Below are 24,453 nucleotides of genomic sequence, written 5' to 3' on the forward strand. Positions count from 1 at the left end.
CTCCTCGCTTAGAAAGTTTGATTAAAGCAGCTACTCTGTGTGATTTTTTTTAAATTTAATTTTTGCTGGTCTTTTTAATTAGCTGGGGAATAAAATATTTGCACAGAGATGTACTTGGTGTTTCGTGCAATTATGGCTGGGATGCAGGTAGGTGGACTGAAGCATGTGTGCCTACACATATGATTATTACCATCAGGTTGGATTAGCATGGATAGTTCCATGCTTTTTCTTGAAGTTGGAACTCTCTTTTGGATTACTGAAGGTTCACTTCAGACGCTTTAACTGTCTGAAACCTCAGTTTTACATTGCAATTCTTAGTATGCCTGTGAAGTACACTGAGGTAAGTAACTGCTGACCATGTAGGAAATCTAGGCTTCCCTGCCACTAACAAGGATCTTTCCATAAAAACTACTGGTTTCATGTGGCAAATGAAAGTACTGATTTATTTTGTATGCATTTTCTTTTTTGCATCATTCAACACCTATTTGAGTATCTAAAAAAGAAAAGCAGCATCTCAGTATCTGCAATGGTTATGGGGAACCTGTTGCTTTTTATTTGGAAGCACAATTTAAAGAAGTTGCACATGCTAAAAATTGGCCAGGTGAGAGTGTTTGAGCAAATGAGAGCATTTCCATTTCTTGTTAGTTATTGAAAATGAATCACAGAATCAGAATATTCTGAGTTGGAAGAGACCTACAAGAATCAGCAAAGCTTGCCTCCTGAAAGACTTGACTTACTATAAAAAAAGGCTTGTCTTAATTTAAAAAAAAAAAAAAAAAAAAAAAAAAATCAACTGCTGTGATATACCTTTAATCATGGTTCTGGGTTTTTTTGTGAGTGAGTCACCAACATTCCGGTGTTGTCATTGGTTTTATTTTGCAGTTGCTAATAATTGGAGTGGGGAGGAGGGGAGAGCAGGGCTTACACGCACTATGATGATTAAACCACATTCTACTTCTGGCAAAGTAAAGATCTACAAATAGTCTTCTAACAAAGCGAAGACCTTATTTTTGGGGTATTTTTCTTATTTGTTTTGGGTTTTTTGGATGGATGAGGATGGGGAGGATCTTGTGGTTTTGGTATTTTTTCTTCTTTATAGGGGGAGCTCGGGGAGTTGTTTAATTTCCCTTGGTTGGAGAAAGTGGTATGTTAACATCAGAAAATTGTGGGTTGGATTTTCTGTTAATTCTTGAGACACCAAAGTTTTTCCAAAGGTCTTGATCTCTACCACCCACCACTTTGAATATTCTTCATTTTTTGTGAAGTTTTCTCCACAATTTTGAGACCTTCATTTAAGATTGTTTCTTGATCCCAGAAGGTGATGTGTTAACAATTAAAAAAACTAAACTAAAAAATAAACAGCCCCCCAAACAAATAAACAAAAATAGCTCACAGAACAACTCCCTTGCAACAATATGGGAATTGATACTGTGGGAATTTGTTTGAATTCTAATAGGAATATAACAGTGGTAATATAACATAGGTAAAGACAGAAAACACTATAACTAGTGTCTGAGTTAAACTGCGGGACTACTGTGGATTTTGCGGTGTCTTTGAAGATGAAAAACTGTAGATTTGTTGTTTTGACCAATTGCAGTGATGAGTGCTTGCAGATGACACTGAGTTGGGCAGGAGTGTTTATCTGCTGTTGTGCAGGAAGGCTTTGCAGAAGGATCTGGACAGGCTGGATTGATGGGCCGAGGCCAGTGGTATGAGGGTCAACAAGGTGAAGTGCTGGTCCTGCCCGTGGGTGACAACAACTCCATGGAATGCTCTAGGCTGTGTGAAGAATGACAGGAAAGTGCCCAACAGGAAAGGACCAGGGGATGCTGGTTGACAGTGGCTGAACATGAGCCCAGGTGATGAAGAACGCCGATGGCACCTGGCTTGCATCAGCCATGGTGTGGTCACATGCCCAGGGCAGTGACCGTTGTCCTTTACTGGGCACTGGTGAAGCTTGCAGCTTTAATCCTGAAGTCAGTTTCAGGGCTTTTCACTGTGGGAAGGACAGTGAGGGACTAGAGTGTGTCCAGAGAAGGGAATGGAGCTGGGGAAGGGTGTGGAGCACAAGTTTCATGAGGAGCATCTGAGGTAGCTGAGGGTGTTGAGCCTGAAGAAAAGAAGGCTCATGGGGTAACCTTGCTCTGTACAGCTCCCTGACAGGAGGATGCAGCCAGGTGGGAGTCTGGCTCTGTTCCCCAGGAGCCAGTGACAGGACGAGAGGAAATTGCCTCAAGAAGCATCAAGGAATGCTTAGGTTGGATATTAGGAAAAACATCTTCACAGAAAGGGTCGTCAGGCACTGACACCCTTTCACTGCTCACAGCAGCAGTAGAGTCACCATCCCTGGAGGGCTCTTAAAACAACCGGCAGTGCCTGTGGCAGCTGACAGTGCTCTTCCTGGCTGTGTAGATGTGACACTTAGGGTTGGATTAGGGCCACCATGGTTGCAGATTGGCTGCATCAAAGGCCACTGCAGGCAGGGATTGGTGGACTTGATGATATTAGGCTTGTGGTTGGACTCAGTGATCTTAAAGTTGTTTTCCAAATTCCTAAGTGTGGGCAGGTCACACCTACTGTGTGCAGTTCTGGCACCATAACATAAGGAAGATACAGAGCTATTGGAGAGCATCCAAAAGAGGCCTAGAAAGGTGGTGAAGGGTCTCCAGGGAAAGCCATACAAAGAGCTGTTGAGGGCACTTGGCTTGTTCAGTCTGAAGGAGACTGAGGGCAGACCTCATCACACTCTGCAGCTTCTTCCCACAGGCAGTGGAGGGACAGGCAATGACCTCTGCTCTCTGTGACCAGTGACAGGACCTGAGGAAACCATTGGAGCTGTGTCAAGGGAGGTTGAGGCTGGTCATCAGGAAAAGGTTCTTCTCCCAGAGGGTGGTCAAGCACTGGAACAGGCTCCCCGGGACAGTGGTCATGGCCCGAAGGCTGACAGAGCTCAAGGCACATTTGGACAATAGTCTCAGGCGTGTGATGAGATGATTTGGGTTGTCCTGTGCAGGGCCAGGAGCTGGACTTGATGATCCCTGTGGGTCCTTTACTGCTCAGGATATTCTGTGGTTCTAAATTACACGATTCTCTTAATTCAGAAGTGAATTCAAGTGGGATATGGGAGGTAAGTCGAAAGCAAAGCCAGCACTCTTGCACTTGTGAAGAGGTTGAGGCTGTAATGGAGGAAAGTGTGAAAAACAAGGTTTACATATTTTTTTATATAGAATTAAAAAAGTTTAATAGAAAGACAATTAGGAGATAAAAATAAAATATACAAATATGGCCGGGTGTCTCTGCATTCAGTCAAGAGTACACTTTGCTAACAAAGGATTGTCTCTTAAAAACAGAACTCTACTACATATTCATGATTTTTTATAGATAATTCAAACATTCTTATTAAATTTTAGATTTTTTTTGTTTAGTTTTTGACTTTCCCCCTTCCTAATAGATTAATTTTCTTGGTGCTGCCGGATGTTACACTTCTTGATAACGGCTGCAATAAATTTTTCTCTTGGAGGACTTGGAGGATTGCTATCTTCATCTGCATAAGATAATCTAAGAATGCAGGGCGAGTCTTTGACTATTTTTTTAGTCTCTGGGTTATATAAAGAAAAGTAGTTTTTGTTTTAATATCATGTTATAGCTTAACATGTATGTATTATACCGCTATTTCTAAGTTTCATCAGTAACAGAAATAGAAGAAACTATATTAATACAGCAAAGTTTTCTAACCTTGTATATATAACATTCTTTTTAATATTTGCGAAAAGCCCGTAATATAGTCTGTATATATAACAAAAGGATGTAAACGGCCTAAGGAGCTAAAGCCGCTCTCAGAAGACTGGCTGCAGATCCCTTTCATCTGCTGTCTGCACCAGACTGCAAACATGTGAAGGCGAGGACAATCCAGGTTAAGGGATGCCGTTGTGGGACATGGCTCAGCGCTTGTGCTGTGGGTAGGACTGTCTGGACTAGTGTGGAGCCAGACTAAACAGTTGTTAATGCTGTAACTTGCAAATGCCAGGATTGTGTGCTGCAACGTGGAGCGAAATTACATCATCTGCCGGTAGCGCGCGAGGCGGCGAGGGCGAAGCAGCGGTCGGCTGGACGTGACGTGGATGCTGCCGCGGCGCTGGTTGGCTGCGGCCGAGGCCGCGCCGGGCGGGGATTGGCTGCGGCCGAGGCCGCGCCGGGCGGGGATTGGCTGCGGCGAGTCAGCGGGGCGTGGCGGCGGGAGCGCGCCCGGGCGCGGCCCGGGTCCCTCGCGCGCTGCTGACGGGCCCGCGGCAGGAGGCGGCAGGTGCGGAGCGCGCGGCTCGCGGGGTCCTGTCGCCGGTGCTGCTGCTGTACAACCCCTCTTGTGCTGCAGAACTGATCTATAGACTGGGTCTGGCAAAATGGGCTAGCGGCAAGCTCCTGCAGGTGCTGGCCTGAGAGGCACTCGGAAGGGTTCCGAGGCCGGGACACGGTGCTGCTCCGCCGCACCAGGCAGTACTGTGTTCCTGAGAGAGAGGATTCGCACGGTGCTTGCTCCTTTGAGTTGCCTCTCCTCTGTGCGTATACCATCTGCAGAACGCGGGTGAACCTATATGCGGGCTGCTATAAAGGCTATTTATTTGAAGTTTTCCTTTATTTTAGTCGGTTCTTCTGAACTGGCTTCCCTCTAGGAATGTTTCTAGGGTTAAATTTTGCGCGAACAGCTGCAGATCGATTTATTCTTTTTTTTCCCCTTGCGGAAGTTTCAGTTGGTAAGGTAATGAAGTGCTTTAAATAGTAAAAGCCTCTGAATGTTACAGAGGACTTAAAATCTTTGTTATGGGAAAGACTCACTTCATAGAAATTGTGGGCATTGCCTTTGAACTTGATTTATGTCTGTTTATATGCTTAAGTGTTTCAAACATATTATAACAAAATAGTTCTCTAGATCAGAGTTTGATTTCCAGGTTTTTTCCACTTGTGGAATGTCTTAATACTCAGATATTTGCCTTTATATATAAAACTCTGGAAAAAGTTTATTTAATTTTATTTTTAATTTAATCAATTCACTGCAAATAATTGTGGACATGCTATGGTTCTGCTGCTAACAAACTGAAGACTGTTGTTTTTCAAGGCACAAATTTTAGGATTTCAGATCACTGATTTCTTTGGAAGGTAACTAATTAGGTCTCTACACTGATCTGGAACAGCATCTAAATGTACTGTGCTACTTAACAGCTGTTTTATGATAATAAATACATGAAAATTAGGTCATGGTATTGCTTTCTATGAGCAGTAATATAAGGATAATTTTCATTATTTAAAGATATAATAGAAAAATTATAATTTTAGAGGTCATGTTTGGAGGCTAGTTTGGAAGAATTAGGTTTTTATGGTAGTGAAAAAAAAATTTAAGCTGATGCTAGGAGGAATACCTGAATAATGCATTTTGCTGCTTTTTTTTTTTTTAATTGCTTCCTGCATATGGGGCAAGACAGTTTTTTTAAAAAATTATTTTTAATTATATGCCTTTTTTTATTTGTTTGTCACTGAATGTCGGAACCATTCCAGCTATGGAAGTGGTGGAAATGTGAGTGGAATGGAAAATGAGGATTGCAATTAACTTTCAATCCTTGATTGAGTGAGAGGAGAGAATGGAGTTTGATTAGCCTGAAAGAAAGCCTGTAGTTTGCATCATACCGTAAACTGCTCTGTCTGTGCTTTCTGGCAGCATCCATTTCCATTTCACACACTGATACCTGCTGCTGCTTTAAACTCACTGTTTTCTTAGTCTCCTTGCCTTTTCTCACAAGCTAGTTTCAGAAACATGCTATTTTTTCTAATCTTTTTTCCTCCAAAAGATCCACACCGTCTGACGCTTCTCATTCTTCATTGTCTACCTGCTTTTAGCAAAGTTGTCTCCGGCGAAGGGAAACAGGAGACAGTCTTCCAGAAGGATGAGGTTGTTCTTAGTTGCAAGCAGCCTGTAGTGAGAAGGTGAAGTGGTTCTCCAGCAGATCAGTAGGAGCAGCCAAGGAGATGGCACAGCTTGATCTGGCCAGTGTGGGTCCGTATTCTGTGACAGCGAAGTGTCAGGTGAAGGTTATGACTGTAACAGGAGTTGAAGGTCTGACAGGAGGGGTAACAGGAAGTGTCTGGAGGTGAAACTTCAGATAGAGTGCCTGTTTCTGTCTCTTACAGGGGCATATAGTCTGTAGAGGGAGCTGAAGGGGAATGGGCAATTCCACTTATGGTGTTTATGGTGGAAGGGGTTCTGGATAAAGAACCTGGTGTTTACCAGCTCATGTAAGGGGCTGCTGGATTTTGAGCATCTCTCTGAGACCCAGCTATAAAACCCTCTTGAGAAGACAGTGTCTGACAGTAGAGGTCAAGGTGAGCTTCAAGGTGGAAGGCTGAAACATGAATAGTGGGAACTGTGTAACCCAGGAGGCAGGTACATGAGGTGCCTGGTAAGGGTTCATTGGGGGAATGTCTAGTTAGTACTGTTCCCCAGGTTCTTTAAACTTACCCTGTTATGAGAAGAAAACTTTGACTATTTGCTTAGTTGCACGATCTGCTCAGAGTCCTTTGCCTCATCATGGCAGTGGCCAGTATTGCCATTTCAGATGAAATGCAGAACTGGAGGGACATTGAAGATTAATATTATTAAAATGTCATGCAATGTAAGCTTTACTAGGCCAACATGAGGAATATTATGTGTTGGTGGCTGCCTTGTCTAATGCAGAGGTATATTTTGGTAAGGATCATAATGAGGGATAATAATACACTGATGCAGGGTAATGAGGCCCCTTCACGTGTTCATGTACACGTATGCCAGAACTGACAGTGCTGTAAATGTCCTGGTATTTGTAATCGTAGTTTTCCAGTGCAGTTACTTTAAGGTCTCCTTGTCCTCTTTTCAATGCTTTCTCTGTAGCATAGTTTGTGCGTTTTTTTTGCTTTATTTCAATGGCGCAGGAAAATAGATTGAAAGCAAGTAAAGGAAACAAAGTTTTGTGAAAGGAGGAGGAGAGGTGTTGTGGTTTAAATACTGTCTGAGAGAACTGGATTCTTCTTAATCTGGTTTGTTTCCTTGATGAGACTAGATGCATTACTTGCACTAGACCTGTCATAGGAAATGGCTAATTTTGTATCCCTCGTTTGCTGTGTACATGCTCTAGTGAATTTAAGAGTTAGAAGAATCCTGAGTGTTTAGTTTCAGTCAAGGGAAACTAATGCCAAGTGCTTGGAAGTTTGTGTCCTTACCTGTTATCGTGAATAAGATCTTGTAATTTGGTAGTGCTCAGGGAAAAGTGCATGAACATATTTCCTATATTGAATAGGGCAGAGATTCATGTGAAGTTTAGTAGATGCTCTGTTGTGGGTTATACAGAGAAATCTGTATGATGCAACCTCTCTACTTTTTCTTTTTCTTTCAGGCTTCTCCATGAAAAAAAAAAGATTACTTTTATCCATTGTAGGTACATTCACTAATAGTGTTTTCACTTCTCAGGAAGCCATGTTTTATTCTTTACCTTTAAAGCAGGTAGGGAAGAGAGGCCTTCAGTTCTTCTATATCATAGTCTGTCTATATCGTTGTGCAAATTCTGCACAATGGAGAGTGGGCAAAGGAAATTGTATTGAGATGATACAGGACAAAGAGGAATTGGACTGGGGGAGTGGGCGAGGAGAGAAATATAGATGGAAAGTAATTGCTATTTAACCAGTTTCCCCCCTTCCTCCATTTTAACTTGCAGATACCCTTGATTTGCAGAAGGCATCTCAGAATGTTGTGTCGAGCTGCTCTGAGCCCTCTTGTCCGTTCCCCTGGATGGTGCTTTGTGTTACCGCCACATGCCATCGCAGCCATTTCCCGTTTATGTATGTATGAGAGAAAGCACACATTCTAAAATGTTGGTCAGTATGTGTCTGGGCATGTCTATGCTCTTTTCTATTTGGAAGGAAAATCATCTCATTAACATCATTCAAAACGTACAATCTCTGAAGTGAACTGTAGTTGAAGTTCTGCTTTCCCAGTGTTACTTTTTCCCTTAACTCAGTAATATTCGGCTGGATGTCTGAGTTTGTGTATTTTTCATTCTGGCATGCATTTCAAGGAAAAATAATTAGTTGTAAAAGTGCTGCTGCTGTGAAAGCTGCTTTTATTTGCACCTCATACATTCCTGGAAAACAAGATCTGATTATGTCTGCTCCCCCATCTGCATTTTCAGATATCTTGAGTAAAGCAAACAGCAAAACTCAAATTTACTTGGATTAAATTCAACTGGAAAGGTGCATGCAGGAAACCTGAGTGTAATTACGTAGGTGCCCTGTAAATAGCTCCTTCCTGAAAACCTAATTTATGAGAACCATTCAGTGTCTGCTTGATTAGTGGTCTGAAATACTAAAGGTAAGGATAGATAAACTCTTATTAGATCAAGAGAGTAGCTGTTTGCCATTGCATTCAAGATTAATTTCCCACTGGTCTGTGTATTAACAGTTCTCTTTTATTAATAACTATATGAATTAGATGTTAAAATCTTGAAAATTCTAAATTTTTTATTTATGAGCTACAGCTCTGTTGACTTGTGTATTTGTAATATTTCTAAATGTGTCTCATTTTCTGAAGTCAATAATTTTAACAATGCTAACTATGAGAAGTTTGTTCCTAAGTATTGACAGTATCCAGCAGTGGAACAACTCTTGTCACTTCATCAGTTGTGATCTAATGCTGGAGTGATCATTTATCACAGGGATTTTTTTGTTCTCCACTGTTTTCTGTTTGTTCTCCATGGCTTTTTTTCTGTTATGTTCACCCTGTGTATTTTGAAATTCTGCTTCTTTACTTCTGAGAAGCAAGCCTTGTGCAGGCTACATAGAAAGATCTGCAGTGTCAAATACTTAAGTATGTTTCATGTGTGTCCCTTTCTTTATTAAGGAAGTGTAACTGTTGACAGGTATGGGATATTAAAAACTGGAATGCCTTTAAGCTTACTTGTCCAAAACCTGGACTGGATGGCTGTGTCAGTTCCTCCCTAATTGAATGTGGAGCAAGTTAATGGGCTTGCATCTCCAGAAATGTTTTGCATGTGTAAAGTGGGAACCGATGTCACACCTCAGTCCAGTGTAAATAACTAAAAAAGGTAGATGTATGCAGTCATAGAGCAAGGCTGATGATTAGGACTTCAGTGGGGATGAATTGAATGCTCTGCTTGTTCTAGAACTGTTGTATTTTCCCTTATTTTTCTTAAAAAAAGTAAATTATTTCTTTTCAGATACTGGTTATCTCTCAACAGCTACCTTCTTAGAATCTTCTAAACCCTGAAGCCAAGAAAACTAGAAATAAACTCCTTTCTGGTTATACTGTGTAGGTTAGGCAAATACTAAATAGCAGTACTAAATAGTAAGTTCTAATGCTGGAAACAACAGTCAAATTGTACTCCTTTGCCCAGTCTTTCCTATGTATTGTAGACCTTATTTAGATTCACAAGTATTCCCTCGTGAAAACTGGGGCAAATGAAACTTCTCTCTAAATTCCATTTTCTGTTTTTTTTATATGTGACATGTAAGTGCGGCACTTATGTTTAGTCACATAAACTTTTTCTGTGTGTATAATGAGGGAAGGATTTATTTAATTAAAACATTGTTGAATTAAAAGTCGGGTTTTTTTATGTAGCACAACATTCATTCCCATCTTTCTCCAGCAGCACCAAGAATGGTCACTTTAACTTGTAAATGAATCTATTATGTATTACAAAGCACCAAAATTAGAGATGCTGAACATATGAAATATAGTTGGGTAACTCTGACTATGGCATAGGATTCAGTTTACTGATTTGTAAAGAAGCCTCTGCATCTTCAGATGATACATTGCTTAGGATTGACTAGAATAGAATAGTTAGTTGTAAGACTCTTAGAGTGGTCACCTAGTTCCACAGCCTGATGCTTCAGGACTGCCCAAAGCTAAAGCACACTATGGGTGTTGTCCAAATGTCTCCTGAACATGGACAGGCTTGGAGCACAAACACATCTGCAGGAGGCCTGTTCCAGGCCTTGAGCACCACCATGCAACTTCGAGTTCGTACGTTTGTCATGCCCCTTCAATTCTCCCTAGCTGAGCAATGTGCAAAAATACCTGGTTTAGAGATGTTGTAAAAGCTGTGTTTCTTTTCTAACAGTCAGGCTTTCTGTGCTTCTTCAGACAGGAAAACTCTCTTAACTGTATCTAATGAGGCAAGGCAAAGAAGATTGTTTTTAAAACTAGTCCTTGAGATTTTAGCTATATAGGCTCTTTTACAGTGTCTCTCAGTTTGGTCTTCTAGATTCCCAGAGTCAGAGCTCTGTGATGCATGGGATATTGCCTTCTGTACGTTAGGGATGGTTAGTGCTGCTCAGATGCTCCTGTTCTGCACTTTGTTTTGATGAATTGGAAGCTAGTTTCTCATTCTCAATTTCTCAATTGGAACTTCTCAATTGGAAGTGTGTGTTGTGAAGGGTTAAAGTCTGAATCAAACATTTAAAACAGTTTGGTTTTTTTTTTCTTTCTTTCTTTCTTTCTTTCTTTCTTTTGTTATCCACAGATCTCCCTTGCTATAGCCAAAGATTAAGGAGTGAATCCGTCCGTTGTTGGAGCAACATTCCATTTATCACTGTGCCACTCAGCCGTGCACATGGAAAATCGTTTGCACACCGCAGTGAGCTGAAGCATGCAAAACGGATTGTAGTAAAGCTGGGTAGTGCTGTTGTTACTCGAGGGGATGAGTGTGGCTTGGCCCTTGGGAGGCTGGCTTCTATTGTAGAGCAGGTAATTCTGTGATTGAAAATTTGTGTTACCTTCAGGTTCTCAGTGGCTGTTGGATGCTGCAGAAGATTGCAGTAAGCCATCAGTAAAGTATCGATACTCTTTAAAACAATGTGTCAGCCTTTCCCTTTCGAGCCCTCTACGCTGCAGTACTATAAACCATGTAACTCAGTATATTGTTTTTGAAGGTGTGGTGGGTTGATCCTGACATACCAGCTAAACATCCACACAGATTCTTACTTCCTTCCCTCACCTCTGCCCCACTACCAGTGGGATTGGAAAGAAAATGGGAAGACCAAAAGTAAGAAAACTCATGGGTTGAAATAAAGATATTTTAATAAGTCAAGGAGAGAGGAAAAGAAATCAGTGATGGCAATCACTACCTCACACAAGCAGACCAGTGCCCTGCTAGTTCTTGAGTGGTGGCCACCTTGGAAGACAACCTCCTGCATTTTTCTATTGTGTGACTATTACTGTGCATGAAAAATCCATTTGGCCAGTTTAAGGTCAGCTGTCTCAAATGCGTACTCTCTGAACTTTGTGCCCAGCTGCTAGCCTACCTGCTGGAATGGGACATAGTGGAACAAGGAAGGCCTTGATGGCTGTGCAGGTGCTGCTCAGCATGGGGGAAAGATGAGGCTTCCATGCTGTGCAAGCACTATTTAGCAATAGGCAACACATTGCAATGTTACCAAAACTGTTTTACAACTGAAATCTGAAACAGAGTCTCATACAGACCCCTATAAAGAACGTTAGCTCCATCTTCACCAAACCCAGTATGGAGGGTTTGCACAGTGAGATTTTTGTGCAGTAAGTAAGACATGGCTGGGGCATTTGTTGTCTCTAGTGGGAAGGTGGCACTGAAGTATGTGAACTCTGCAAAACAAATCAACCCTTCTTGATCACCTGAACATTTGCAGAGTTCCTCCAGAGAAAAGCCTGAAACCTCATTACCTGTAGGAAAAACTGATGGGATCAGCTCATGTATTTCTTCTGCATAATGAAAGGGTTATCTTGGTGAGCATTGGACATGTCCTTTCTGGGAAATGAAGTTAACATAATATATTAAGTTCATGTAAGACATTTAGCTTTGGGGCTTTGAAAGGAATCTGGCCAGATACATGTAAGGAGGAAGTAATCGAAAGCTTTACTATTGAGAGCTGGCATCTTCACTTCTAGAATTCAAAGTTACTGTATAATGGTAGCTTTGGGAATTGATGGATTCAAGCATTTTTCTGTCATAAAAGCTGGTATTGTGAAAAGGTTTATGAGAAGTTACAGATTGCATGCAGTCCTTGGCATAGCTCCCAAGTGGCTGGGAAGGTGTGCAGACATATCGTGAAGGGTGATTGCCTTGCTTTGTGCATCCATACAGAAATCAAAGTGATTGTGTCAGCAGGAATTTGTGAACACAAGGTTATAGTAGCCAGGACTATCTCGCTCTCACTGATCGTACACCAGGCCCTATTTTTTTTTCCTGTACTTACAGGTTTCAATGCTGCAAAATCAGGGCCGAGAGATGATGATTGTCACTAGTGGGGCTGTAGCTTTTGGAAAGCAGCGGTTGCGTCATGAGATCTTGCTTTCTCAGAGCGTGAGGCAAGCACTTCATTCAGGCCAGAGTCAGCTAAAAGATATGGTGAGAGGCTGGTGACACTCCTGCTTTTCTTTGAGCGTTGGGTACTAGCTACATCTTCAAGTCACTGCCTAACAGCTGTTCTTTGTCTTTGTAGGCTATTCCAGTCTTGGAGGCCCGAGCCTGTGCAGCAGCTGGGCAGAGTGGACTAATGGCTCTGTATGAGGCCATGTTTACGCAGTACAGTATCTGTGCAGCTCAAGTAAGGTGTTCCTTCTTTCCTAGACTGACTTGCTACTTTTGGAGCTTATTATTGCCACATAAATGGTAGCTTATACAAGAGTGCCTTGATAAATATTTCTGAAATGGAGTTATCTATTGTCAAAATAAAATGAATATGCTTTTTCTTTTTGAGATTCAGATGTATCCTACTCTTTTATAGCAGGGAGGGTCTGTTAAAATCTCTTCACAAAAGCTGTAGTTGGTGGTCCAAACTGAGGGTTTAAAAACTGCAAGTGACTAAACTGTGACACATTCTGTAAAGCTGGCAGGAATGCATATCCACACTTCAGAATTTGCTGTCCCTCTGCTTTTCGAACTTGTCCAATTTGTGGGTGATGGCGTCCCTGGCCTGCGTCTTATACTGAAAGCTGTAACTGTATCAGTTGAACTAGCCTTAAACAGGCTTTGTTTATCTTAGATACCCTGAAAGTATGGAATTGCGTTAACTATTAGGCCTTATTTGTTTAGACATTTTCAGTGAATTTAGGAGCCTAGTATGAAGTCTTCTCAGAGGAACTTCTTACTGTAATATGGTATAGCCGATATGGCCAAATTGTTTATAATACCCCTGAAAATCACTATAGGTCATGCTGGATTGTCATCTTATTTAAATCTGTAGACAACTATCATTCCTCTGATATTAAAGAATTGCCCGTGCCAAAAAACTTAGCATACACATTGATTCCAAGTGCTGTTGTACATATGTGGTGGAGTTGTTTGCTTAGTTCTCAAATGTCAAATGGCAGAGTGAAAACAAAAAAAATCTTTCCAGAGCAGACATTGAGTGTTTTTTGTCTTAAAACACCAAAAGAAAGGGGTACTATCTGCTTGCAGGACGCAAGATTGTTTCAGAAGAGCAAGTGAGTTCTAGTGAGTGGAAGAAAAGTCGTGATATAAAGCATCCCTTCTGCTCACTACAAGTACAAACATTAAAGTGGGAGGAAAACTGGAAAGGCAGTGTCTTGAGCAATCTATTGAATTGTCCAGGGTCTTAGTAGTTAACATGAGCATCTATGTTCTGATTGCAATCTTTTTTTTCAAGTTCTTTCTTGGAGTGTGTGACCTACCAGCTTGAGATAAGCCTTTACAGGCTTCAGTGGAATAAACCTGATAATATTGTGCAAAGAGTATTTCTCACTTGTATTCTATATCTTTTAAATGTGGCTTTTGTTTCTTTAAAGATCCAAAAAGCATGACTGCTGTGTTATGACATGTTAATACATAAGTTTATATGATGTTCTTCCAGGAAAGGTAGGCTGAGTAGTTTCTTTCTTTCTTTAAGATTTTAGTCACCAATCTGGATTTCCATGATGAACAGAAGCGTCGCAACTTAAATGGAACATTACATGAGCTTTTAAGGATGAATATTGTCCCTATAATTAACACTAATGATGCAGTTGTTCCACCTCCAGAGCCCAACAGTGATCTGCAGGGGGTAAATGTGGGTAAAGTATTGCAAGGAGGGGGGGGGGTCCTGCTTGCAGATGGTGCAGCGCTAATGTGTAGTTGACTAATGCCATAACCGAGGACCTCTGAAATCTACAGCAGAGAAACAAAGATACAGAATTAGTATGTGGACAGAGGGTACTGGAAGACTCTGTTGACTTACCTGTATTTGGCATGATACAGTGTTGTGGGGTGACACCAGGGCAAATATTGTCTGCTTTACCAAAAGCAAGCATGCTGCTGCAGGTCATCTAATCCAGCACCCCTTCTTGGGCATCAGTTAGTGCCTCTTGCCCTGTCACTGGGCACTAATGTGGAGAATGCAAGTGCTGATGACACTGCTTGTCATTTGGATACCGTTACTGAAGCATGTGTACTTTCACATGAAGATCACCTTTGAAGTTTCCAGTGGGTGTGAAAAAAGTAGCTCAGAAGGACTTGTTAGTGCTGAGGTAGATTGCTTTTTTACGTTGGCACCATATATTTCTTAGTTCCTCACACTATTCACTGCTTCTGATGTGCATGTGTATTGCAGGTAATTAGTGTGAAGGATAACGACAGTCTGGCAGCACGACTGGCTGTGGAAATGAAAACTGATCTCCTGATTGTTCTTTCAGATGTAGAAGGTTTGTGAGTAGCTTCTTTAATTTCTGTTTTTAGTGAAGCACATCAGACTATCAAACCAACCTCTTTTCCTCTTTTACTGATCTCTTCAGTTCACCTTACTTACAGTTCATATTACAAGGGCAATTGCAATGTACTATGATAACTCCTTAAGGCCTATACCTTATGTTGATACTGTGGCATAAGCCAAACACTGTCTGACACACTGTTGAATCTGAGTGGTTAAGAATGCATGTGAACCCGAGACCTGCTCCAGATCCCAGAATACCACATATACCATGGTACTTCTGCTAGCTTCTCTTAGGTGTATGATGGAGTCAGGAATAGTATGCAGGATGAAAGCTATGTGTCTTGAATCAGAAGTATAAACCAAATACTATTCTACAATAGTTTGTTTCTTCTGGCAGCAGGTTCTGTCAGTGGATTATTGGTATATTGCAAGTCCTGGTCATTGCTTTCCAGATACCTGGGTCTTGCTAGTTTTTTCTGTTTCCCTTACTTCTGCCTTACACTGCTCTCTAGTCTTCAGAGCTGTGCTGTTGTGTCATAAGCTTGTCACCTGTGAATGTTAAACTTGCTTTTCTAGAGTGACTGGGTACAGTTTCAGATCAATGCAGTCCACATCACCTTAAGTCGTGTATTCTTTTCATCTTCTCCAGATGGATTTCTTTCAGTAGATCCTGGCCTTCAGCACATGCTTGAGGTCCTGAGGAGGAAAGATGTATCTCTGCATAAGCACAGGTTCTTTCAGCAGATGCAGTCAGGTTTCATGATTAATTCTGGTTGAAATGACTGTCTTAGAACAACTCATAAAAGCAATAGTCAAAAGATTTGTACACCTGTCCTCCAGGCTTATTCATTCAATGTGACAATTTGTTTATGGAAAGATGTCCTCTACTTCACAAGCTATCAAGGGTGGGCACAGATAGACTGCACTTGTGCCCTCTAATTTGTTGTGGCAGTGTTTGTGCACATAGAATTTCTGGGAAGTGTAGTGGTAGAGGTGAAGTTTAATATGTTAGGTAAACCAAAGTGTCGTTCATCTCCAAGTATAGTGACATGAAATTACTTGATTTTAAAAAAAGCTGATAAAAGTATGTCTGTAGTGTTGTGCTCCTTCTTAGTAGAATTCAGTAGTTACCCTTTTTACATGTTTCTGAATTGCCTGTTTTCTCACTGTGCAACCCACCATTCAGGAATGTCATCTGAGTCTATGGTGAGGAGGACTACTCTTTGCCTTTCAGTTGGGCGTTTGTGTATGTGAGCCCTAATTTTGAACTTCTAAAAGCTGCAAACAGACTCTGATCTCAACTAAATGTCATTACCTCCCAGTTTGCTTGCTGCTATTCAGCATGTGGGTTTTTGGTTTCTTAATTTTTAGCCTTTCAATAAAGCAATACCTTTTGGGTCTGCCAGTTAAGAATTTTGTGCTTTCAGTCCCACAAAAAGAAGGGTTCAGTGGAAGTTTTAAGTCCTATAAAGTGGAACACAGTTTTTTAGCCTCATGTTGGTTGTTTTCATAGGATTTTTGTTGTTGTGGTGGGTTTTTTTTTGTTGGGGTTTTTTGGGGGTTTGTTGTTGTTGGGTTTTTGTTGTTGTTTTTTTTTTTTCATGAGTGAGCTTTGGACATGAGAGTATATAACTGATTTTTACTATTTTTTTCAGGACTCTTCGACAGCCCTCCAGGGTCTGATGATGCAAAGCTTATTGACATATTCTACCCAGGAGACCAGCAGTCTGTAACATTTGGAACCAAATCCCGAGTGGGAATGGGTGGCATGGAAGCCAAGGTAGAAATATGGAACATTTGCTTCATAATCGAGAAGGAAAGGGAGCTACATGAGATGATTGTGCTTTGTGCTGCTGTTAGATGGATCTTGGCAGGCTACAGGAAGGGGGAGGTGGGAACTTAAGGAGTGTAGTAAAAGGAAATGCTGAGTCTTATGCCCAGGGACACTAGTATGGGCTGGAGAATTGACTGCCTTGAATGCAGGTTCAGTGAAAAGGGCATAGAGGTCCTGGTAGGTGCCAAATGGAATGTTCACCAGCAATATGGCCTTTGGGCAAAGGAGGCCTACAGTATCCTGTGTTGCATGAAAAAGAACACAGCCAACAGGTCAAGGAAAATGGTTGCTTTCACCTACTCAGCCCTAGCAAAACCACATCTGTAGAGCTGTGTCTGGTTCTAGACACTGCAATACAGGAACGACATGGCATGCTACAGTGAAACCAGCAGAGAGCCATGACTAATATGATTAAAGAATTGGAGCACTGTCACACTAAGCGAGGCTGAGAGCTAGGATTGTTTACAATGGAAAAGAGAAGATTTTGGTATAAGTAGCTGAACAAAGGGTTTAGAGAAGGCAGAAGCAGATTCTTCTCAGAGGTGTCCAGGGAATAGACAAGAGGCCATGGGTACAGAATGCCCAAGAGATTAAACTGAAACGTAAGAATTTTACAATGAGGTTGCTGAAGCACTGGAGCAGGTTGCCATGACAGCCTGTGGATTCTCTGTTTGGAGCGGTTCAAAACCTGACTGGATGGTGTCTTGAGTAACTTGCTCTAGTTGACCCTGCTTTAAGCAGGCAGTTGGATTATATGATTTCCAGGGATCCGTTCCAGCCTCAGCTGGAATTCTTTGAGTATCCTGAAATAGTATATGGGTTCCTTTTGCTTTTCTTTTAGCAAAAGAAAAGCATGCGAATTGAAAAGAGCAAATAAAGAATTACACTCCAGTAGATTTTGAACGGGGACATTTGGAACTGTATTTTAGTGTTTTAAATTAAAGTAAGAATCAGTCCTCAATTCTTTCTTATGTGATAATTCAAAGACTTTGGGAATCCCCATCTCTTAAATCTGATATGGTACCTCCCTCTCCTTTCTGTGTTCGTACAATGTACAGTTTGCTTCTGAAGGATATATTGCTGGAGACCAAGGTACTTCAGTTTTTGAGTGCAAGATTAGTAGAGGTGAGAGGGCTAATGGGTTTTATTGCTATGTCAGTCAGGTGGTCTCAGTATGCATTGCTGGGTGTGTTGTGCACACATGGGTATGTTGTGCAACTTCAGCATATGCCTCTCATGAGGCTGAGATACGAACTGCTGTGGTATTAATTGCTGCAGGTTTCCCTGGGACATATCTGGAAAGTTGTCTGTAAAAACCAAAGCAGGAAAAGGCTAAAATAAAATTCTTCACTAGTTAGGTTCCTGATTATTCCCTTTTCTGAAGAATCAGATAATGCACACTCTAAGTATCAGAGCATGGACTGGAAGGTGGTAAAAGCAGGAGGCATTTGTAACTATGGATGTACAAAGCTTATTCAGAAATAACTTTCCCTTATCTAGCTTCTAGGATAGTTTAAACAATTCCAGGTACTGAAGGTAAAGCTGCCAAGGTCAGAGTATGTTTATTGCAATAGAAATAATCTGTTAGAGTTACTTGGTATCTTTTGAGTCTGAGGCAAATCTTGATGCAGGTGTTGTAACAAAAATTTGCTACAGTTGAGAAGGTACTTGGTATTTTGTCCTAGTTTAGGGAAAATTTGGGAGAGAACCTCCAAATGGGGTTCCCCCAGGAAAGCAAAATTCAAATGACCCCTCCCCGCAACTAGTTTGGGAAAAAGAGATTTCCTTGGAGAGAAGTGGAAAAAACTGTTTATTTAACCAAAATTGAATAATATTAAGCAATAAAACCTCTCACTGTTCGATGGGATGGCAAATCCAGGAAGAAAAGTCCTTTTCATGTGGTGTAGCTCGGCTCACTCAGGTTCTTATCAGTCCCTCCAGCGCTGGAAAGTGCCGAGGCCCAGGCCCCGGTGGGCCACAGGCGTGAGCTCCCGGGGTTTGGCTGGGTGTTTTTCAGCCCAAAGCAGGTTTGAACAGATCCAAGGAAAAAGGAAAAAAAGTCCAGGGAACTCCTCTGCCTCAGCTAGCTAAAAACTAACTAACCATAAAACAGAAGCTGTGTCTCACTGTCTGTCCGTGCTGCAGACACCACAGTCCAGGAGCGAGATGTGTGGGAGTGATGTTTTCCTTCAACACAAACTGCGCGCCTCTTCCCCGCTTCGCTCTCAGAGCCAGTCTTAAAGGTGCAGAACTTAATATATAACATAAACCAGGTGACTGGGGATACCAGTATCATAAAGTCACTCCAGGACACATTTTTGGAAAACTGTAGCATCAATAATAAAAAACTGATGGTGACTCAAAGAACAAATCTCAATTTTCAGCATGAAATTTGAGCAATTACGAAGCTGATGGTCTTTTGGTAGCCGAGTTTGATGTTATAGGCCTATCTGAGATTTGTGTCTCATAGTGACTACGGACTATAATACCAAATTGTAGAACCGTATTAGGAGTGAGTAAGCAGAGATGCTTTTGCAATTAAATAAATGACACATAATTAAGTATAGTAGTGGATAGTATTGCCCATACTTTGACTGGGAAAAGAAATGAAGAATACCACTGGAGTACCTCTTCAGCATGTAGCATCTGAGATTTGAGAGAAATCATATTCTGCTCAAAAATGTGCAAAGAGGCTAATCTTAGGACTGATCAATACACAGGGATTTCTAAGGACCTTTATTAATGAACTAATCCTGATGTAAACTTAACATATTATAGAAGGATATTAAGCAAATGTCAGTATTCCAACACTGAAGTTCAGAGATTCCCAAAGTGTGTTGAATGCTCTTCGAAAGCATAAACGATCAGTCTCAACATCAAAGTGGACCAAGAAGTCTTGTTGAGAGGCGTGATTCAGATAACCAGTGAATCTCTTGCAACTGGCTCTGTCCTTTCCTGTAGGTGAAAGCAGCTCTGTGGGCCCTGCAAGGAGGCACTTCAGTCGTGATCGCAAATGGAACCCACCCCAAGATCTCAGGTCATGTCATCACAGATATTGTAGAAGGAAAAAAAGTTGGAACTTTTTTTTCAGAGGTAAAACCTGCAGGTGAGTACAGAGTTAATGTGTACCTTAATAGCTGTAGAGATTTCCTGAAAAATTAGAGTTAAAGTTTGTCTAGAGCTGTGCAATAACCAGGAAACCACCCTCTGCTTGCAAAATGGAATTTGAAAGGTATTTTTAAACTAGGGATAGAAACTGCTGAATTCCCTGCTCTTCCTCCCACCAGCTGATAAACTGGTGTATCAGACTTGCATTTGAAGAATGCAATGATTAGAGCAGAAGTTTTGCCTTTTGTAGTCTTTAAGAGTTACCATCAAGTATCCATTATTTCAGTGTGAAAATATAGATATAGAATGTGCTGCTGAACTAAGGTAGTGTTTAGGTTTATTTTTTATCGTTAATTTCTTTTACAACTCAGTCTTCTGGTAGGAATGTTTTCCTGCCACTGCATTGCTGGAATTGTGTAATAATTGCTGGATAAAATCAGACCAATGATCCATGACCTTAGCAGAATAGATAATGGAGTGATACTTTTGACTTGCACTTTAAGCCAAGTGATTTTCTTTGTGTATAGTAATCCTTAATGGATTTATTGTATAAATATGTCAAATCATCCTATGCTCAAGTGCCTTTTTGGTTAGCCCCACTATAATAAGTTGGTATGGGCAGTAAAACTTTTAATCTTGTGATCCCATTCTGAGTCACAAATATGGTAAGTAGCAAAAGTCCATCCCTTTGGACTGTTGTGTTGTTTACTCCAAGCATCTGTCTTCCAAAACCTACACTTTGGAAATTCAAGTAACTTTTAAAAATCAAGTACATCTGCTTACATACATATTTTTTCTCCAAGAACACTAAAAGGTGCCATATTTTGTAAAGCATGATATCACTTCAAAAAGCTGTTTTAAGATGTCTGATATTAATCTAATTAATCTCATGTCCACAAGTTCTTTTCTTACACTTCCCACTGTACCTCTATAATTTCTACTCTGGCAATTTCCATGGGACTCTTCTTAAATGGAAGTTGGGCTCAAGTCACCTGGTTTACAGGCTATTTCAGGAGTTAGAAATGGCAATTATTCCACGAGCTACTTGTGAATTCTTTGCAGAAAGGCTACCTGAACATGGTGACTTGAAACAGAAACACAGCCTGTTTTATATAATTTCAGCACTTGCTTCTAAAATGCATACAAGGAGAGACAAAGGAAAAGCAATGTTTCTGCAAGCTGTTACTAGAGTTTTGGCTTCCATTATTGTTTTTGTGTTCCAGTGCATACATTCCTCAGCTGGATACTTGAACTTTTCAAAGTTTGCCTCTTTTCTTTCAGTAGCCTACTATAAGACTTGGGTATCCTGTTGTTCTTTTGCCCTTCATCAGATCTTTTTGATACATGCTGCACACTTGATGTGACACAGAGGCAGAAACTTTGTGGTGATTCTTTATGTAGGGACCGTAACTGTATTTTTGTGTCAGGTGTAGACTTTTCTGTCTTAGGATACAACATTTTTCTTGAATTTGTCTGTTAAAAACTGTACCCAGCTTTCATGCTCTGAACAAGGGACTGGAAGATGAATGGGCTAGCACTCACTTCTGCCTTCCTGTTATTTTGTCTGCATATCATATATCATATTTTTGGGTTTTTTTTGCAGGCCCTACTGTAGAACAGCAGGCTGAAATGGCTCGAGCTGGTGGCAGGACCTTGGCGGCTCTACAGCCTGAGCAGGTGACAGAACAATATGGCCAAAGTGTTAAATACCGTGCATGTATGACAAGTTTTACAACACAGATTTATAACATAAATGTGCCCCTTGGGACAAGAATTCCTGTGCCAGATTCATTGTTTGTATTGTAGTCTGCTTAAAGATGAGAAAAGCAAAAAGATCGTGTTCCTTGGGGCTGTAAAGTAATATGGGCTTTCATGTGGAGTTTATGAAAATTTTGATAGTTTCAAGTAACACACAGAAGTGGATTGTGATCAGAGCTGCTGAAGAATTGACTGGAATAACTTGCTCCATTCACACCTATGTGGAGTTTAGCATACAACACGTATACAAAAGTGGAGCTGTAGAATTATTACTCTGCAGCTGCATGGATATGATGTAGTACAAGGTGCTCTTAAAGGAAGGACATGTGAGTTTGGTGAAGAAGACTGGGCAAGGAAAGCAAGATAATAAAAAGCAAGGTAAAGGCTGAAGCAGTGTTCGGTCTTCTTTTTCAATGTGATGCACACTGGAAAAATCAGCTGGCCAAGTATCAGAAGAGTTAAGATAGTGAGAGGATGTGGTCAACATAAAGGGACTATAGGAACTAGATGTCAAACAGCATGGATTTTGAGTAAGAACTCAGTTCAGAAACTCTTTTTTTTCTTTCAGAGAGCTGAGATTATTTATCGTCTTGCTGACTTACTAACAGACCAGAGAGAAGAAATTCTCTTGGCAAACAAAAAGGATTTAGAGGAGGCTGAAAATAAAGGTACTGTTTCAAATCCTTCCATAGTAATACTGTCATCTTGGACCCCTCTGGGCCTCAAGACAAATGGGCAGAACTAGAATCTTTTGTCACCTGGCATTGGGTAGTATGGCTGACACAGATTATTGAACCTAGGACTTTGAGAGCTTGTTAGCGTAAACAGCTGTAGCTTCCTTCATTGCATAAAACAGATGCCTTCATCAGAGAAGATACTGAGGCAGTGCAAAACACCAAGTGGTGTGTTGTTAAAAAAAAAAAAAAAATTGAACAAATATCTCTGTTACTGTTATGCATAAGGTGAGTATTTTCTGGGCTGGTTAATGTAATGTTTGGTTTCTGAAGGGAAGGCTAGGGTGTGGGAAATACCTTAATTTTCCTTAGGTTCAGCACTCGTTTAAGTCACTTCCACTTGAGCCTAGGAAGACCAATCTATCTTCATCACAACTTTTCCTTTCTTTTAGGGAGATTAGCACTCCCTTTGTTGAAGCGCCTAAGTCTGTCTACTTCAAAGCTGAACAGCTTGGCTATTGGTCTGCGTCAGATTGCAGCATCCTCGCAGGACAGCGTCGGCCGTGTAATTCGACGAACTCGAATAGCAAAAGACCTGGATTTGGAGCAGGTGACAGTGCCAATTGGTGTCCTTCTCGTGATCTTTGAGTCTCGTCCTGACTGCCTTCCACAGGTTTGTAAGGAAGATAGATTACACTGTTGGGTATTTCTGTCGGCAAGCAAGCAAGAGACTACAAAAAGTATTGTTTCAAAGGACTCTTGCTTGGATTGATCTACAATTGATTTTGTTGACATCCTTATTTTTTATGCAGAGATGTTTTCAGAACTCATTTCTGCAGTGTTCAGTTAATCATTTGTCTTATGCCAAGAATAAGAAGGTATGATAAGGGCAAATGCCTTCCTCTGCAGCACTGTGTGGAAGTGTTGATATAAGTAAATGCTATTATAAAATGCATGAAAGTATGGATGCTGAACTAATGTTGCAGAGGCAACCTTGGTCTTACTTTCTAACTCCCAACTACTTTACTGAGCAACTGAAGTAGATTTTAAAATTAAAATGATAAAAAACCCTGATTAGCAACATTTCTTCCCACAATTAACAAGGTATCTAGGAAGCTTGATTGAGGCGTTCTCTATCATATGAGCAGGTGTTTGAGTACAAAATGATGGGCACAGCCACTTTAAGATGATGTGAGGCTCAACCAGATTTTTGTGAGTAGTCCCCATTTCACAGTGAAAAGGAGTATGCTGTAAGAAGAGTTCCTGTGAAACAATAAGGCACTAGTCTCCCTTGACTACCAGCTCTGTTTGTTACAGATAACAGTATGTTACCTTGTTGAATTTGCGTCTCTCTTTCTGGACTTCAACCCAGGTTGCTTGCCTTGCATAGCTGATATCTTCCTCTTTTCTCTTGGCTGTGTCTTAAAACTTATACCAGACTGACTCCTGCTTCCTTCCCTGCCCTGCCTTCCCTTCCCCTGCTTTGTTTTACAGATACAGGATAGCTTGTCTTGGTAATTGCTTTGCTTCTTGCCAACCTGCCCTCGTACTCACATCAGGCTTCCTGATGCAATTTCAGAGGATCATCTTTGATAAGTCTGTGAATTACATGATTTATGTCCCCTTCTGTACCTGATAGTAGGAATGTCTCTGATTGAGAGGAGCAGTTCCCTCATCTTAGTTTACTACTGCATCTCATGCTTGTTTGGATTAAGATTAATAGAAACTTCTAGTGAGCATATGCAAACATGTTTGCCTGTAATATTTCAAGTGCAAAATTGCAAGCATCCTTCAGAGACTGTTTTGTATAGATTGCACCAAATCCAGTTGTTGCTCCGAAGCATAGTCATGTTCTACTAGTCTTTGAGACTGCACCATTTTGAAACCCCTTATCTTGTGTTCTACTTTTAATCACACAAGTATTTTATTTTTGTATCTTAATTCTTGGTATCTTTTTCTTTTCATTTTTTCAAACCAGGTCAAAGCCTTTCTTTTAATCTTATGCCTCTTTATTAAATAAGCATATTTGTTTAGTTTTCCTTTGTGATACTGATCTGGAGGGGCAGATACTTGGAAGGTACTTTTAAAATACAATCAGATGGCTTTTTAATGTCTAGTTATATTAGTTAAAAAGATACATGATAGTTATGTAAGGCAGACTTCCCAGGCAGTTATACTTCAGTCTGTTTTTCTAAAGTGTTTCTTATTTTTCAATATTCTTTTCAAATGAGGTAGAATATCAAGCATTGTGATGATTATTATTACCCATTTGATACCAGAAAGGGAATGATGTATCTGGCTAGTTATTTTATGAATCAGGATCTAAAGTGTGCCAAGCTTACTTCTTGTTAGGTGTGAGCC

General features: G+C 40.8%; 1 protein-coding gene across 6 annotated transcripts in view; it reads left to right on the forward strand.

Moving 5' to 3' along the window:
• The window catches only part of ALDH18A1 (aldehyde dehydrogenase 18 family member A1), a 38,693-nt gene that overhangs the window by 2,712 nt on the left and 11,528 nt on the right, over positions 1-24,453 (forward strand). For 2 of the 6 annotated variants that reach the window (XM_058840981.1, XM_058840984.1), the window contains 11 exons: positions 7,737-7,860; positions 10,560-10,783; positions 12,270-12,419; positions 12,514-12,618; positions 13,921-14,079; positions 14,620-14,710; positions 16,374-16,498; positions 19,514-19,658; positions 21,264-21,337; positions 21,987-22,086; positions 22,545-22,765. In XM_058840981.1, the coding sequence (XP_058696964.1) occupies positions 7,767-7,860; positions 10,560-10,783; positions 12,270-12,419; positions 12,514-12,618; positions 13,921-14,079; positions 14,620-14,710; positions 16,374-16,498; positions 19,514-19,658; positions 21,264-21,337; positions 21,987-22,086; positions 22,545-22,765 (1,488 nt within the window). In that variant the 5' untranslated portion in view covers positions 7,737-7,766. Of the gene's footprint in view, positions 1-4,176; positions 4,557-7,736; positions 7,861-10,559; positions 10,784-12,269; positions 12,420-12,513; positions 12,619-13,920; positions 14,080-14,619; positions 14,711-16,373; positions 16,499-19,513; positions 19,659-21,263; positions 21,338-21,986; positions 22,087-22,544; positions 22,766-24,453 lie in introns of those variants that run through there. The other 4 variants (XM_058840983.1, XM_058840985.1, XM_058840982.1 and 1 more) reach the window with 4 other exon arrangements.

Source organism: Poecile atricapillus, chromosome 6, assembly GCF_030490865.1.
Source record: "Poecile atricapillus isolate bPoeAtr1 chromosome 6, bPoeAtr1.hap1, whole genome shotgun sequence".
In the NCBI taxonomy this organism is placed as follows: domain Eukaryota; kingdom Metazoa; phylum Chordata; class Aves; order Passeriformes; family Paridae; genus Poecile; species Poecile atricapillus.